At 40.8% G+C, this 13,979-nt stretch overlaps 1 protein-coding gene across 7 annotated transcripts in view; it reads left to right on the plus strand.

Annotated features, from left to right (window-relative positions):
* The window catches only part of COL14A1 (collagen type XIV alpha 1 chain), a 224,599-nt gene that overhangs the window by 23,383 nt on the left and 187,237 nt on the right, over positions 1 to 13,979 (plus strand). For all 7 annotated transcript variants that reach the window (XM_043880417.1, XM_043880421.1, XM_043880423.1 and 4 more), the window contains exons 4-5: positions 1,076 to 1,219; positions 6,946 to 7,035. In XM_043880417.1, coding sequence (XP_043736352.1) covers positions 1,076 to 1,219; positions 6,946 to 7,035 — 234 coding nt within the window. The remainder of the gene's footprint in view (positions 1 to 1,075; positions 1,220 to 6,945; positions 7,036 to 13,979) is intronic.

The following is a 13,979-nucleotide window of genomic DNA, read 5'->3' on the forward strand; positions in this document are numbered from 1 at the left end:
TCTGCCTCCTAGTGGTGGGCAGCAGAGGTGATAGGATCCTCGTTTTTCAGGCTTAACATAATTTTAATTTTATTGACTGCTAAATCACTTCAGTCGTGTCCAACTCTTTGTGACCCTATGGACTGTGGCCCTCCAGGCTCCTCTGTCCACGGGATTCTCCAGGCGAGAATCCTGGAGTGGGTTGCCATGCCCTCCTCCATGGGATCTTCTGTACCCAGGGATTGAACCCGCGTCTCTTATGTCTCCCGCATTAGCAGGCGGGTTCTTTACCACTAGCGCCACCTGTGATTAAAATGCACTGTAGCCTGTGTTATACGTGATTAATTCAGCAAATTTCTGGCCCTTTTGCTGCTACTGTTGGAGGAGCAGTCTTAAGTTAATTTTCCTTTTCTCGGGCAGTAAGTAACCGCTGCCAGAAATAGAGAAGAATGCATGTCTGGAACTTTGCTTTCCAGCTGATACTGAATCAGTTGCATTTTCAGCAAAACCTTAGAGGTCAGTCTGGTTTGATGGAGAGACACTGGGAGTTTGGAATCTTTTCCGGAAAGAAGCTGACTTTTAAGTAGCCAGACGATGAGTGGTTCCTTCAGCATTCTGAGCCAGTGATGCTCAGATTCAGGGTAATTAAATCGCTAACACTTCACAGATGCTTTGACTCGCTTTAGAGAGGCCGTAGGAAAAATGCCAGTGTGGGTAATCACGTTCAGCCTGTCCATTTCCTTTCCCTCACTTTCAGGTGACCTTATTTCCTTGCAGAGTGTCTCCGATCCTGAGGTCTGACTGTCTTCTAATCTCTTGCTACAGCTTTCCTTGGTGTATCAAAGCAACAGTGTGTTATGTGAAGGATGTTTGTGAATGTGTTTTCACCTACTTTAGACAACTAGTTGTCTAATGCAGAGTATAACTGAAAATGAGGATGGAAAGTACACAAAAAATAAGTATTATGCAATACTCACCATTATACCTGTTTTAAAATATCTTCACCTTTAAAATCTAGATTTCTGGTTAATGAATTTCTTAATGGACACAGTTAATGTACTTCTTAGAACTGATTTATCTTTCTGTTTTATTTTAGGTGGAAAAACCAATCAACTGAATCTCCAGAACACTGCAACTAAAGCAATTATTCAAGGTCTTATGCCAGACCAGAATTACACGGTTCAGATTATTGCATACAATAAAGACAAAGAAAGCAAGCCAGCCCAAGGTCAATTCAGAAGTACGTATTTACAGATCATACAGTGCTGTGTGGGACTCTGTTCCAGTGCTGAGTCTGAGTCTGTGGTGAATGTTATGCCGGGTTAATCCTGGATTGTTTAGATTTGACAAGATCTTAAGAGACATTCAGTCTAATCTTCCATGAGTTCCTTTTGTCTGTAATATTCTTCTGTCCCTTCCTTTACCCGTTTCTCTGCACTGCTACTTATCCTTTCAGTTTTAGTTAAAACAGTTTTTTATTGGAACATAGCTGCTTCATGATGTTGTGTAGTTTCTGCTCCGCGGCACAGTGCATCAGCTGTCTGCACCCAGACCCTCTTCCTTGGGGTTCCCTCCCGTCAGGACACCACGGCACGTGAGCGGAGCTCCCGAGCCACAGGGTCGGTGCTCACGAGTTACCCGCTTTCGACCTGTGCCCGCAATTGCCCAGTCGTGTCCGACTCTGCGACCCCATGGACTGTAGCCCGCCAGGCTCCTCTGTCCGTGGGATTCTCCAGGCAAGAATACTGGAGTGGGTTGCCATTTCCTCCTCCCAGGGACCTTCCCAATCCAGGGATCGCACCCACATCTCTTGCGTCTCCTGCATTGGCAGGTGGATTCTTTACCACCGTGCCACCTGGGAAGCCCGTTACACACGTTAATCCCCGTCTCCCAGTTCCTCCCACCCTCCTTTCCCCGCTTGGTGTCCATGTGTTTGTTCTCTATGTCTCTTTCTGCTTCACGAATCTGTTCGTTTGTACCACTTTTCTAGATTGACACACATGCATTAATATACAGGGTTTTTTTCTCTTTCTGACTTACATTACTTCACTCTGTATAAGTCTCTAGGTCTGTCCACTTCTTTGCAAATGGCACAGTTTTGCTCCTTTATGGCTGGGTAACATTCCATCGCAGGTATGTGCCACATCTTTATCCACTCCTCTGCTGATGGACATTTAGGTTGCTTTCCTGTCCTGGCTATTGTAAATCGTGCTGCAGTAAACAGTGAGCTGTGTGTGTCTTTTGGAGTTATGGGTTTCAGTATGGAGGTGCCTTAAAAAATTAAAACTAGAAATACTGTATGACTCAGCAATCCCACTCCTGGGCAGATACCCAGAGAAAACCATAATTCCTTAAGTGTTGGTTTTTAAATCCTTTCCCTGGCCCTGGCCCCTGAGCCTTATCTAGACATGTCGTCTACCCAGTACACAATAGCTGCTCAATAAATGCTTTCAGCACGCTGTGAAAGAAGGTCTCTGCTGCAGGAGTGGGCTGGAAAGAGAATGGATGAGATGTCTTCATATCTGAGTCAGATACTGAGCTGGTCAAAGGACTTGCATACGGAGACACTCTAAGCAGGGGAGCGCTCTGAGGCGGCCCCGTCCATGCTGGCCTGCTCCCTTAGGGAGCTTCTCCTTATGTTGACTTTAAAAGTTATCTGCAGAGGTCCTGATTCTTTTGCCTTTCAGGAGATGTTCATTCATTCACTAATTTTTTTTTTTTTTTTTGGGTTACTTAAGTGCATATTGCATGGCTACGAAGTGCCAGGCCCTATTCTAGGCAACACGGCACGTCACTGCCCCCGGGGACCTTATAGTCTAGGGACCAGAGGTCGCAGCAGCCCCCTCTTCCTGGAGGCGTCCTGTCTGATTTGTGGGCAGAGTTTTGTGTATCGTGAATGTGAACAGGAGAGGTCGGTCCTGGTTAACCTTCTGTGTTACTTCATTGTTAAGACAGACTCCTTAAAAAAACCCAATTTTAGGTACAATTTTAAAGCTTAAAAAAATCGACAGAATTATAAAATCAACCCCTCAATACCCATCAGTTGCTTCAACAACTAACCATTCATGGTCAGTCTTGTCGATCTGTACCCCTACACCCCCCCCCCCCGTATTATTTTGATGTAAACCCCAGACATCATTTCAAACAACAGTAGCTTATTTTTAAATTTATGTTTTAATTGGAGGGTAATTGCTTTATGATGTCGTGTTGGTTTCTGCCATGCAGCGAGGTGAATCGGCCGTAAGTGCACATATGTCTCCCCTCCTGACCCTCCCTCCCACCCCACCCCATCCTATGCCTCTGCGTTGTCACGGAGCGCCAGGATGAGCTCCCCGGGTCAGACACAGCCTCCCACAGCTGTTTGCGCGTGGTGACGTGTATGTCCCGATGCTGTTCTCTCAGTCTGCCCCACGCTCTCCTTCCCCTGCTGTGTCCACAAGTGTGTGCTGTGTCTGCAGCCCATGCTTGCCGCCGCGAAGAGGTTCATCAGTACCATTCTTCTAGATTCCATGCATGTGTTAATGTTCAATATTTTTCTCCTTCTGACTTACTTCACTTTGTACAACAGGTCCTAGGTTCATCTGCCTCACTAAAACTGACTCAAATGGGTTCCTTTTTATGACTGAGTAATATTCCCCTATATATGCGTACCATAACTTCTTTATCCGTTCATCTGCTGATAAGCATCTAGGTTGCTTCCACGTCCTAGCTGTTGTAAATCGTGCTGCAGTGAGCACTGGGGCGCGTGTGTCCTTTTGAACCCTGGTTTCCTTAGGATATATGCCCAGTCGTGGGATTGCCAGGTCGTGTAATAGTCTCATTCCTAGTTTTAAGGACAATCTCCATACTGTTCACCATAGTGGCTGTATCAGTTTACGTTCCTACCAACAGTGCATGACGATCCCCTTTTCTCCACTTCCTCTCCAGCATTTATTGTTTATAGATTTTTTAATGATGACCATGCTGACCAGTGTGAGGTGATACCTCATTGTAGTTTTGATCTGTGTTTCTCTAATAATGAGAATGTTCAAATAACAGTAGCTTTTTAAAGGGTTAATCCACAAACCGGGGAGACCATGGGTTCTAGGACTATGTTCAGCAGTGTTCTATGTGGATTTTTCTATCTGCCGTTCCTTTTCTTCTTTCTCTTCTGAGTAGCATTTTATGTTGTATTTTCTGATTTTTTTCTTGGAAAAAAAAAAACCACTCTATTAACCTGCTACCTCTTGAAACTTCTGAACAAAGAGATTTGGTAAATCCACCTGTCAGCAGGACATACAGATGTTTTAAAATGTTACATTCTTTTGAGAGTCACATCATCTGAAAGCTCTGGGAAAGGGTTTCATGTTATTTTCAATATAAATCAGCCTCTCTCTCATTTTATTGGCACTGTGCTTCAGTGTCTGGCCTCTGACATTCCAACATGAGTAAGGGAAATAACTTTTCTTAAAGTTTGTGAGAAGCAGGGAAAAGGACAAAGAGAAACGATTCATTTCACTTTAGTCTTAAGGTTTAGTACGATTGATTATTGCAAACATTCCACTCACTAGCAGCAGCAGAAGCATAAGCAGCCTTAAAGGCTTTGCTGACAGCTGTTTACTCAGAACGTCTAAAAGGAAATGCATTTGCTTTCAGCTTGCTTAGCTCTGCTGAAATAATCTTAGTGAAACCGTCTAATTGGTTAGTTAGATAAATTATATGAAACATATATGTATATATTCAAGTTCTTCATAAGTCCGTCTTCTGAGACCCAGGGAACAGTCTTTGGATTTTGAGGACAAAGAGGCATGTCTGAACTGTCAGGATTCTGAATCAGGTGTGCGTACTTGGGCCTTTAAGTAGTTAAAGCAGTTGAAGGACGTCTGCAAATGGGGAGGTGACTTGCGCCTGCTGCTGTGTGCATTAACGCCCACTGGCACACAGTAGGGACACAGCGGTGGTTGTTATGGTTAATACTGCTTTGCTCTTGGCAGTGTGTTTTCTGATTGATTTTGCCTCCTCCGCGAGCAGGTCAGCAGCTTGGTGTGACCCGTGTGTGACATCTTGTGTGTGACCTAATGACCCAATTCAAAGTGACTTATTGCTTTTTTTCCCCTCTTGTTCATCTGTAGAATGGATTTTGGCCTATTTTGGCAAACTTTTTTTTGGCCACTGTTTTTCTCTTTGGAACTAATTTTGCTAATCTCTGCCTGCAAAATCTTGCTCATATTTTCAAAGTTTGGCCCAAATGTCATCTTCCTGGTAAAATTTCCCAGAGTCTCCACTTTTGCAATTATTCTTTCCCAGACCTATTTCTCCTCCCATCAGAGTTGCAGACTTATTTTCTTTTAGGGAATGTAAGCCGTCTGAGGTTATGGCCTATGTTTGGGTGGGGTTGAAGTTGTGGATTTGGAAATCATCCAGGGAGAGAGGAGATAAAGTTGTAGGTGGGGTATGCAGAGATATGAGGCAAATGCTGTTTATGACTCTGTTTCAGAAATGGAAGCAGAAAAATGTTCCAAAGAATGAGAATGTAAAGGGGGGCTGAGAGGAACATGAAAAAACCCAGGATAGGGCTTTTGTAAAAATTGAGAAAGAAAAGAATTTAAAGGAAGGGGTGTTCCAAAGTGGTTAACCCTTATAAAGAAATAAGAAGATGAGGTCTAAAAGATGGGTTTAGAAAATTAGAACATCAGCAGAAATAGAAGGATTAAGGCAGCTTGTATTTATTATGATTTTTAATCGTGGAATTTAACCTCAAGTGCCAGAAAGCCAAGAAAGGCTTCTAAGAGAAGGAATCATAAAACTAGAGAAACCCGACCTTGGCAGGTGGTAAGTCTCAAGTCTTTTTAGCAGTGGGATGGAAGCTGATAGAAAGAAGAGGAGGAATTGATGATAAAGGCAGGATTCATGGAGTAACCCTGGAGAAGGCAGGAAGGATGGTTCAGAGGAAACCATTGCTGACCCTGCAGAGCCCATTTTCCAATAAGTTTACTGATTCCCATGAAGTGAATGCAATAATTAAGTGGAATATCTTGCCACGAGATCACTTCCTCCTTTTCGCAGGGTATTTAATTTGTACACATACTGTTGCCATTTAGTGGTGACTCAGGGGCTTCTCCGGTGGCTCAGACAATAAAGAATCGGCCTTCGATGTGGGAGACCTGGGTTCGATCCCTGGGTTGGGAAGATCCCTGGAGAAGGGAATGACTACCCACTCCAGTATTCTTGTCTGCAGAATTCCATGTACAGAGGAGCCTGGGCTGTAGTCCGTAGGGTTGTAAAAGTCAGACATGGCCAAGCAACTAATACCAAGAAACAACTTAAGGTGCCAAGCCGTAGCAGGAAAGCTGCTGTGGAGAGACATGTGAAGTCGTGGAGTAGATTGGACTGAATGTGTTCAAGGACCAAGGGTCATTCTGGGCCCTGAATTTTTTATAATGGATGTAATGAGCAAGTCCTGCTTTTTATTAGCAGGGAATTTTTTTATTTAAGTTTGAAAGAAAGTCTTTATGGAGTTCTCCATCTTTTATTGCAGACAGACCAACTTCAAATGAGGATATATGTGGCTAAGACCTTTCTAGAACAGGGCCCACTCACAGGCCTTCCAGAAATCTGAAGACATGGCTTAAATCCTATGCCAACACTCTGATTTTATGAGATATGTTTTAGCTCCTTAGCCTGCGGGTCCTTCATTCCATCATGTCTGAAATGGGGCTATCTTGTGATTTTATGTTATAAAGGATCAAATTGGATACATCTGCCCATAGTGAGTACTTGACTAAAGTAAATCTGTAAGTGACTTCTACTCTTTCCCATGTCAAGATTGACAAGAATAGCAGCTCCAGTCTTCTAGAATGAGATTCTACCATGTAGCTAATTTCTACTTAAAGCTCTTAATACTTGCAAGGAGTTGAGTAAAAGCTCATTGATATTTTCTTTTAGATTCTAACCTGACATGTTGCTGTATTTTTACTTTTCTTCCAGTTAAAGATTTAGAAAAAAGAAAGGAGCCAAAACCCAGAGTGAAAGTTGTGGACAAAGGAAGCGAGAATAAACCATCCGTCCCCGAGGAAGGTCAGATCTGTGTCTGTTTGCTTGTTGGGGAGGGCGGGCTGTCGTCAGGGCGCAGGCCGGCGCGTTCAGGCCGGAGGAGCACGGATCTGCTGCGAACCGTCCCTCAGCCCCTCTCACCGTCTCCTCCCTCCCCGCACGGAGTAACCGTCACACTCGCCTCCCCCGTGCTGTCCCGTGTTGAATACACCACTAAGTCCTAGTGAATGCATTTTCTACTGAGATACTGACAGCATCTGTTCGTTTCTTTTCACGTCTATTGCCAATACGCCGCTAAGCTCCCCTTTCTTCCCCGGTGTGCATAGTATTTAGCAAGATCTCAGTTTGTTCTCTGCCCAGAGGTTAGAGCGATCCTTGCAAAGCAAATCCAACTCCGTATTTCACCCCCAGCCCCGCCGTGCCCCCCTCTGCACCGCCTCCCCTGCCCACATACCTTGAAACCCTTCCCAGCTTCAGTGACTTCAGATGCAGGCCAGACCCTAATAGGACCTTCAGGACGCCTCAGTCCTGTGACCTCCTGCCTTGCCTCCGTCTTCATCTGACAGCTCACTCTTTAATTTGTAAACATTTCCAAACACTGCAAAAAATAAATACTCCTAAAATTAGTTTCAGGATTAAAAGAAGTTTCAGGATTCAGTTCAGTTCAGTCGCTCAGTCGTGTCCGACTCTTTGTGACCCCATGAATCGCAGCACGCCAGGCCTCCCTGTCCATCACCAACTCCCGGAGTTCACCCAAACTCATGTCTATTGAGTCGGTGATGCCATTCAGCCATCTCATCCTCTGTCATCCCCTTCTCCTCCTGCCCCCAATCTTTCCCAGCATCAGGGTCTTTTCAAATGAGTCAGCTCTTTGCATCAGGTGGCCAAAGTGTTGGAGTTTCAGCTTCAGCATCAGTCCTTCCAATGAACACCCAGGACTGATTTCCTTTAGGATGGACAGGTTGGATCGCCTTGCAGTCCAAGGGACTCTCAAGAGTCTTCTCCAACACCACAGTTCAAAAGCATCAATTCTTTGGCACTCAGCTTTCTTTATAGTCCAACCCTCACATCTATACATGACTACTCGAAAAACCATAGCCTTGTTTCAGGATTAAAGGATAGGTAAATTTCACATCTTGGATAGAGTCTACCAAACAAAGTTTTTTCAATGATTTAGTCTTAAAACATACATTCTTTCCAACATTTGAAATTGTTTCAAATTTTTCTCCTAATAATTTTTATATTTATGTATATTTTAAGAATAAGTTATTGAAAAATTTGTGTCTGTTTGGTGAACTCCATCAAAAATGTACAATTTGCCTATCCTTTAACCCTGCAACTTCATTTTAGAAGTAAATATGGGGCTTCCCTGGTGACTCAGATGATAAGGAATCTGCCTGCAGTGCGGGAGACCCGGGTTCAAACCCTGGGTCGGAAGATCCCCTGGAGAAGGGAATGGCTACCCACTCCAGTGTTCTTGGCTGGAGAATCCCGTGGACAGAGGAGCCTGGCGGGCTACAGTCCGTGGGGTCGCAAAGAGTCAGACACGACTGAGGGACCAACACTTTCACTTTTTCATATCAGATATATAAAAAGTATAAAAACAAGTAATAAACAACTTTGTCAAGTTAAGAAAGTAAGTATAAACGGTAGAGTTGGAGCTCCTTGTATATCCCTGTATATTCCTTTTCCTCCATTCTAAGAGGCTGCCAGTGTTTGAATTCACCGTTTATTATTTCAATATGTGTCTTTTTCATTTCACTACATAAATATATGAATTCTGAAACCATATTTTAATTATGCATTTATAGTTTAAATTTTGTATACACTTAATCAAAATATACTTTTGCAACTTGCTTTTTTTCTCCATAGAATGTTAAATTTTTTTTTGAGTTATCCATGTTGACTTATATAGAGGCAATTTATTCATCTTTGTTATATAGAACTCCATTGTACAAATATAACCCAATGTATTTGACTCTTATACTCTTGATGTTCCCAATATTTTGCTATTACAAAATTGATGTAAAAATTCTTACTTATGTCACGTTTTTCACACGTGGTAGAATTTCTCTAGAATATACACCTAGGTTTTGAATTATTCAATTATGTGTGCATGTCTTCATCTTGTTCATCTTGTCTATGGTGTCTTTTTATTTTATGTTTTTTTAGCTAATATTTTCTTCTTCCTTATTATATTTTTCTTTTACTACTTCCTGAATTGGATGCTCATCTCATTAATTTTTGATATTTCTCCTTTTTACTGTGTGTATTTTAAGACTACAGATATCCAAGTACTGCTTCAGCTTTATCATGTATGTTTTGATATTTAGTATTGTTTTTATGTATTATGCTACATAATTTCTGATTTCTACTAGACTTTCTATTTTGATCCACAGGTTGTTTATAAATATTTAATTTCAAAACATATGGAGTTATTTTAAAAAGATAAGGTATTTGCTGTTGGTATCTAACAATTGCATTGTGGTAGGAATATTTTTTAAAAATTTGTTTTTATTCTTTCTCTGTATTCTTGAGAATACATTCTCAATGTATTCTTGAGTTTTTTTTGTTTTTTTTTTACCTTTCCCTATATCCTTGAGAAAAATTTTAATCTCTGTGTCAGAGAGATTTGTCCATTTCTTTTTGTGAATTCTGGCAATTTCTTTATATTAGAGGCTAGATTCATGACGAGTTGTTTTATTTTCCTGGTGAATAATTCTTTTTTTAAAAAACAATTTTCTTTATTCTTAGTAATTCAATATTTTATTATAGTGATACCAACTTATTTTGTTTAGTAATGCCATGATTTATTAATTCTGTATACTTTAACTTTCACCCTATTTGTGTCCTAAGATTCAAGGTGAGTAAATGTTTTAAAGAGTATTTAGTTGGATTTTAAAAATCATCTCTCACAATCTTTGTATTTTAATTTGTATCCATAGTCCACTTATATTTGCCATTTATTTTATGCTATTTTGCTACATTTTCCCTTGTATGCCTTACTTAATTAGAATTGATCAACTTTTAAAGAAAAATGCATTTCCCCTTTACTGAACTAACTGATATTTAATCCTTTTATATTTTTGTATGATTATAATTAAATTTTTAGCATTCATACAGCCAAAATCTAAAACTAATGAATATATTTACCATTCCCTAACCAGTCCAAGTTTTTATAGCACTTTAATTATCTACCTCCTATATTTTACATAATTATAACAAATATGTTAATTTTAGCATTTTTTGCCTTATAAAGGTATTATAACAGTTATCATTTTAATAGTCTTTATTTGTCCAGCTCCCGTGTTTATAAATTTCTCTGCTGGTTATTCCATCTTGTATCTCAGGTTTTCTCTATGTGTTCAGTTTCCTTTAGGGAAGATCTGTGGTGGTAAACTTAATTTTATTCACACAAAAATGTCTTCAGCCCGCACTCAATTTTGCAGGCCTAGCTGGGTGCCAGTTTGAGAGTGGCTTCTGGTCATTTAGAAGGTATCTCACTCTCTTTCGGCGCTTGTTCGTGGCAAGTCTGTTGACAGTCTAATGTTCAGGTGATCTCTTTTCTCTACAGACGCTTTTCAGACTTTCTGTTCTTTGTCTTTGGTGTTTGGCTGTTTTAGTGCAGTAAGTCCAGTTGTAGATTTATTTGTGCTTCCATAATCTGGATTTATAACTTTCACTAATTCTGGAAATTTCTCAACATTTAGTTCTTCAAATATTCTTTTTCTTAATTATCTATTTCTTTCTCTTTTCTTTCTTTGTCTCTCTGTATTCAAATTATACTTATCGTAGATAGTCTGTTTTGATGATCTATGTCTCTTAACTTTCATATATTCTACCGCTCTGATTTTATCAATGTCATTTTGGGTAATTTCCTTTATCTTTCTATTAGAATACTAATTCTCTTTTTGTCTCTTTAAAATCTGCTTTTTAGTCTGTCCTTTTTAATGAGTAAAATTTTTTTTCTAGAAATTATATTCGATTCTTTAAAAATTTTGCTAGAAATTTATATGGTAGTTTGTTCCATTTTAGTGTTTTTTTAAAAAAATTATTCTGATGTTTTAATCATGTTTATTTTATATTCTGAACCAAATAATTATGTCTAGAGTATTTTAGGGGTAAGTTTTACTTTTCCTTTCTTTACCAGTTTCCATTCATGGTGCTTTTTTTCTTGTTTGATGTGTCACTTTAGTTTGTGTGCTTATTTGTGGGAGTTCTTCACAGCATGGTTTAGGAGCGTGCACCTCCAGAGAGCTGCTCTTGGTTGCTACCAAATTGGAACCCTTTTATGTTAATTTCTCTGGGGGATGCTCTGAGCTTGTCAGTGGTTACAAATTCATATGGCACTGTGTAAACAGTGTTTTTTCTTATTACCATTTTACCCACTTGTTTTAACATCCATTGATGATTCTTGACTGAGTCAGTGACTACTGTAATATTTCTGAAATGATAATTTTTGTGGTTTCGTTGTTTAGTCTGCATTTATTAGGTGGCATTCTACTGTAGGGGAGATCTTTCCCTTCTTCCATATTTATTTATTTATATAATTTTTATGAATTTTTATTACATGTGATGAATAGTAGTCCATTACTATCATGAGTTTCGATGCTTAGATTATTCCAGAATGACTCGGTGGGAACTATTTCAATCTCCTATGCCCTTTTTCTCTTTCGGCCACACTGCACAGGATGCGGGATCTTCATTCCCTGAGCAGGGATTGAACCCGTACCCCGTACTAGAAGCTTGGAGTCTTAGCCTCTGGACCTCCCGGGAAGTCCTTCCTCTGCCCTTTTAATATCACCCCTTATTCTCTAAGCTTTCCCTACTTCCTGGCACAAACCTTGCATTCCAGGCTCTTCTTGCAGTTTTTCTGCCCTGCTCTGAAATCAACAACTTCTTTAAGGAGTTCTGGTTTCCTTTTATGGAGAATGGTATTTAGACACCAAAATGTGGGTGCTAGATGTGTTTATGCCTCTGGGTTGTCGTTGCTTCTAGGCCCTGTTTGCTGAGTGCACACACACACACACACACACACACACACACACACACACACACCCCATTGTCTACCTGTCTATCTATCATCTCTTCTTGCATCTTGTATCTATCTTATGTCCATACAACAGGGTTTATTCTAGCATTTCTCGTTCCTTATTTATAACTCCCCTTTCAAGAGTGTTGGATAAATGACTCCCCAGATCTTAAATGCATCTACTTATATACTCAATCATAAAAACAGTTTCAGAATTGCTAATCTATACATACAGCAAAAAATTCTATTAACTGGAATTTAATATTTGCCTTTAGTGTGGAGTATATAATAAAATGCCTGTGTTCAAAAGGATCTTGTGTTCTTTTTGTCCCTCTTCACTGTGGTTTTGCTATTTATTTTTAATACAGTTAGGTTAATTTGTGAGTACATAAAATATGAATGTGGTTCCAAAAGTTTAAAAATGTACAAAAGCATAACACTCTAAAGAAGTATGACTTCCCCTGTTTCTTTCACCCAGCTTTACTCAGCCCCTTTAAATAACCAAACTCATTAATTTCTGAATTATCTTCCTTGCATTTTTTTGAAAAAAAATTCTAAATATTTTTATGAGGGATTTTATGTGTAAGTTCTCAGCTGAGTTTTGGCTTAGCATTCTTTGTAAGGCAATATTTAAAGAATGGCAATCAAAGTTAAATCTGTTTTCCATCCATGGATTAGAGTTTGATCCCAGCATTTAGCTCTAGCTAGATATTCGTTATAACGGAGAAGGCAATGGCACCCCACTCCAGTGCTCTTGCCTGGAAAATCCCATGGACGGAGGAGCCTGGTGGGCTGCCGTCTATGGCGTTGCTAAGAGTCGGACATGACTGAACGACTTCACTTTCATTTTTTACTTTCATGCATTGGAGAAGGAAATGGCAACCCACTCCAGTGTTCTTGCCTGGAGAATCCCAGGGACGGGGGAGCCTGGTGGGCTGCCGTCTATGGGGTCTCACAGAGTCGGACACGACTGAAGTGACTTGGCAGATATTCCTAAAATGTCCTAAGTTCTCCATTCTTTTCCCCGATGCTCCTTCCTCTTGCCTTTCTAAAATCTAGGATTGAGTGAAATGAATTGAACACAGGGAAACAAACTGTGTAAAGTGAGAGTAATGTTTAACAGACGTTCTGGTAAATCCTCGCGAACATCTGCAGTTCGTGTCCTTTATTCCCTAAGCACACCTATGGAGAGGCCTTTCCTGAGCCCCTGTCCGTAGGAGCTCCTTCAGTGTATCTGTTGCAGTGATGACTACCCGGGCTAGGGCAACAACCTCTAGGGGTTTTGTAGACAAAAGCAGGCTTCCTCCTTTAGTTCTCAGGAGGCGTATGCCTGGGCAGTGAGGATTCTGAGGGCACTGGTAATTGAGAAAGCTGTCTTAAGTAAGTTGTAAGTAGTGGTGAGAACCCAGGCCAGAGTCAGGACTGCCAGGAGGTGGTGAGGGTGAGTGTTCATGGAGCCCGCTGCAGATTTTAAAAAGGCCTTCCTCTCCCAAGCCTTAATTACATAGAATGTGCTCTCCTTTGTTGTTCAGTTGTTAAGTCCTGTCCGACTCTTTGCGACCCCATGGACCGCACTGCACCAGGCTCCTCTGTCGAACACTATCTCCTGAAGTTTACTCAGATTCATGTCCACTGAATCGGTAATGCTGTCTAACCATCTCATCCTCTGTCGCCCCCTTCTCCTCCCACCTTCAATCTTTCCCAGCATCAGGGTCTTTTCCAATGAGTTGACTCTTCATATAAGGTGGCCAAAGTATTGGAGTTTCAGCTTCGGCATCAGTCCTTCCAATGAACACCCAGGACTGATCTCCTTTAGGATGGACTGGTTGCATCTCCTTGCAGTCTAAGGGACTGTCAAGAGTCTTCTCCAACACCACGGTTTGAAAGTGTTGATTCTTCAGTGCTCAGCTTTCTTTATGGTCCAACTCTTACATCC

The sequence above is a fragment of the Cervus elaphus genome, chromosome 21, assembly GCF_910594005.1.
Source record: "Cervus elaphus chromosome 21, mCerEla1.1, whole genome shotgun sequence".
NCBI lineage: Eukaryota > Metazoa > Chordata > Mammalia > Artiodactyla > Cervidae > Cervus > Cervus elaphus.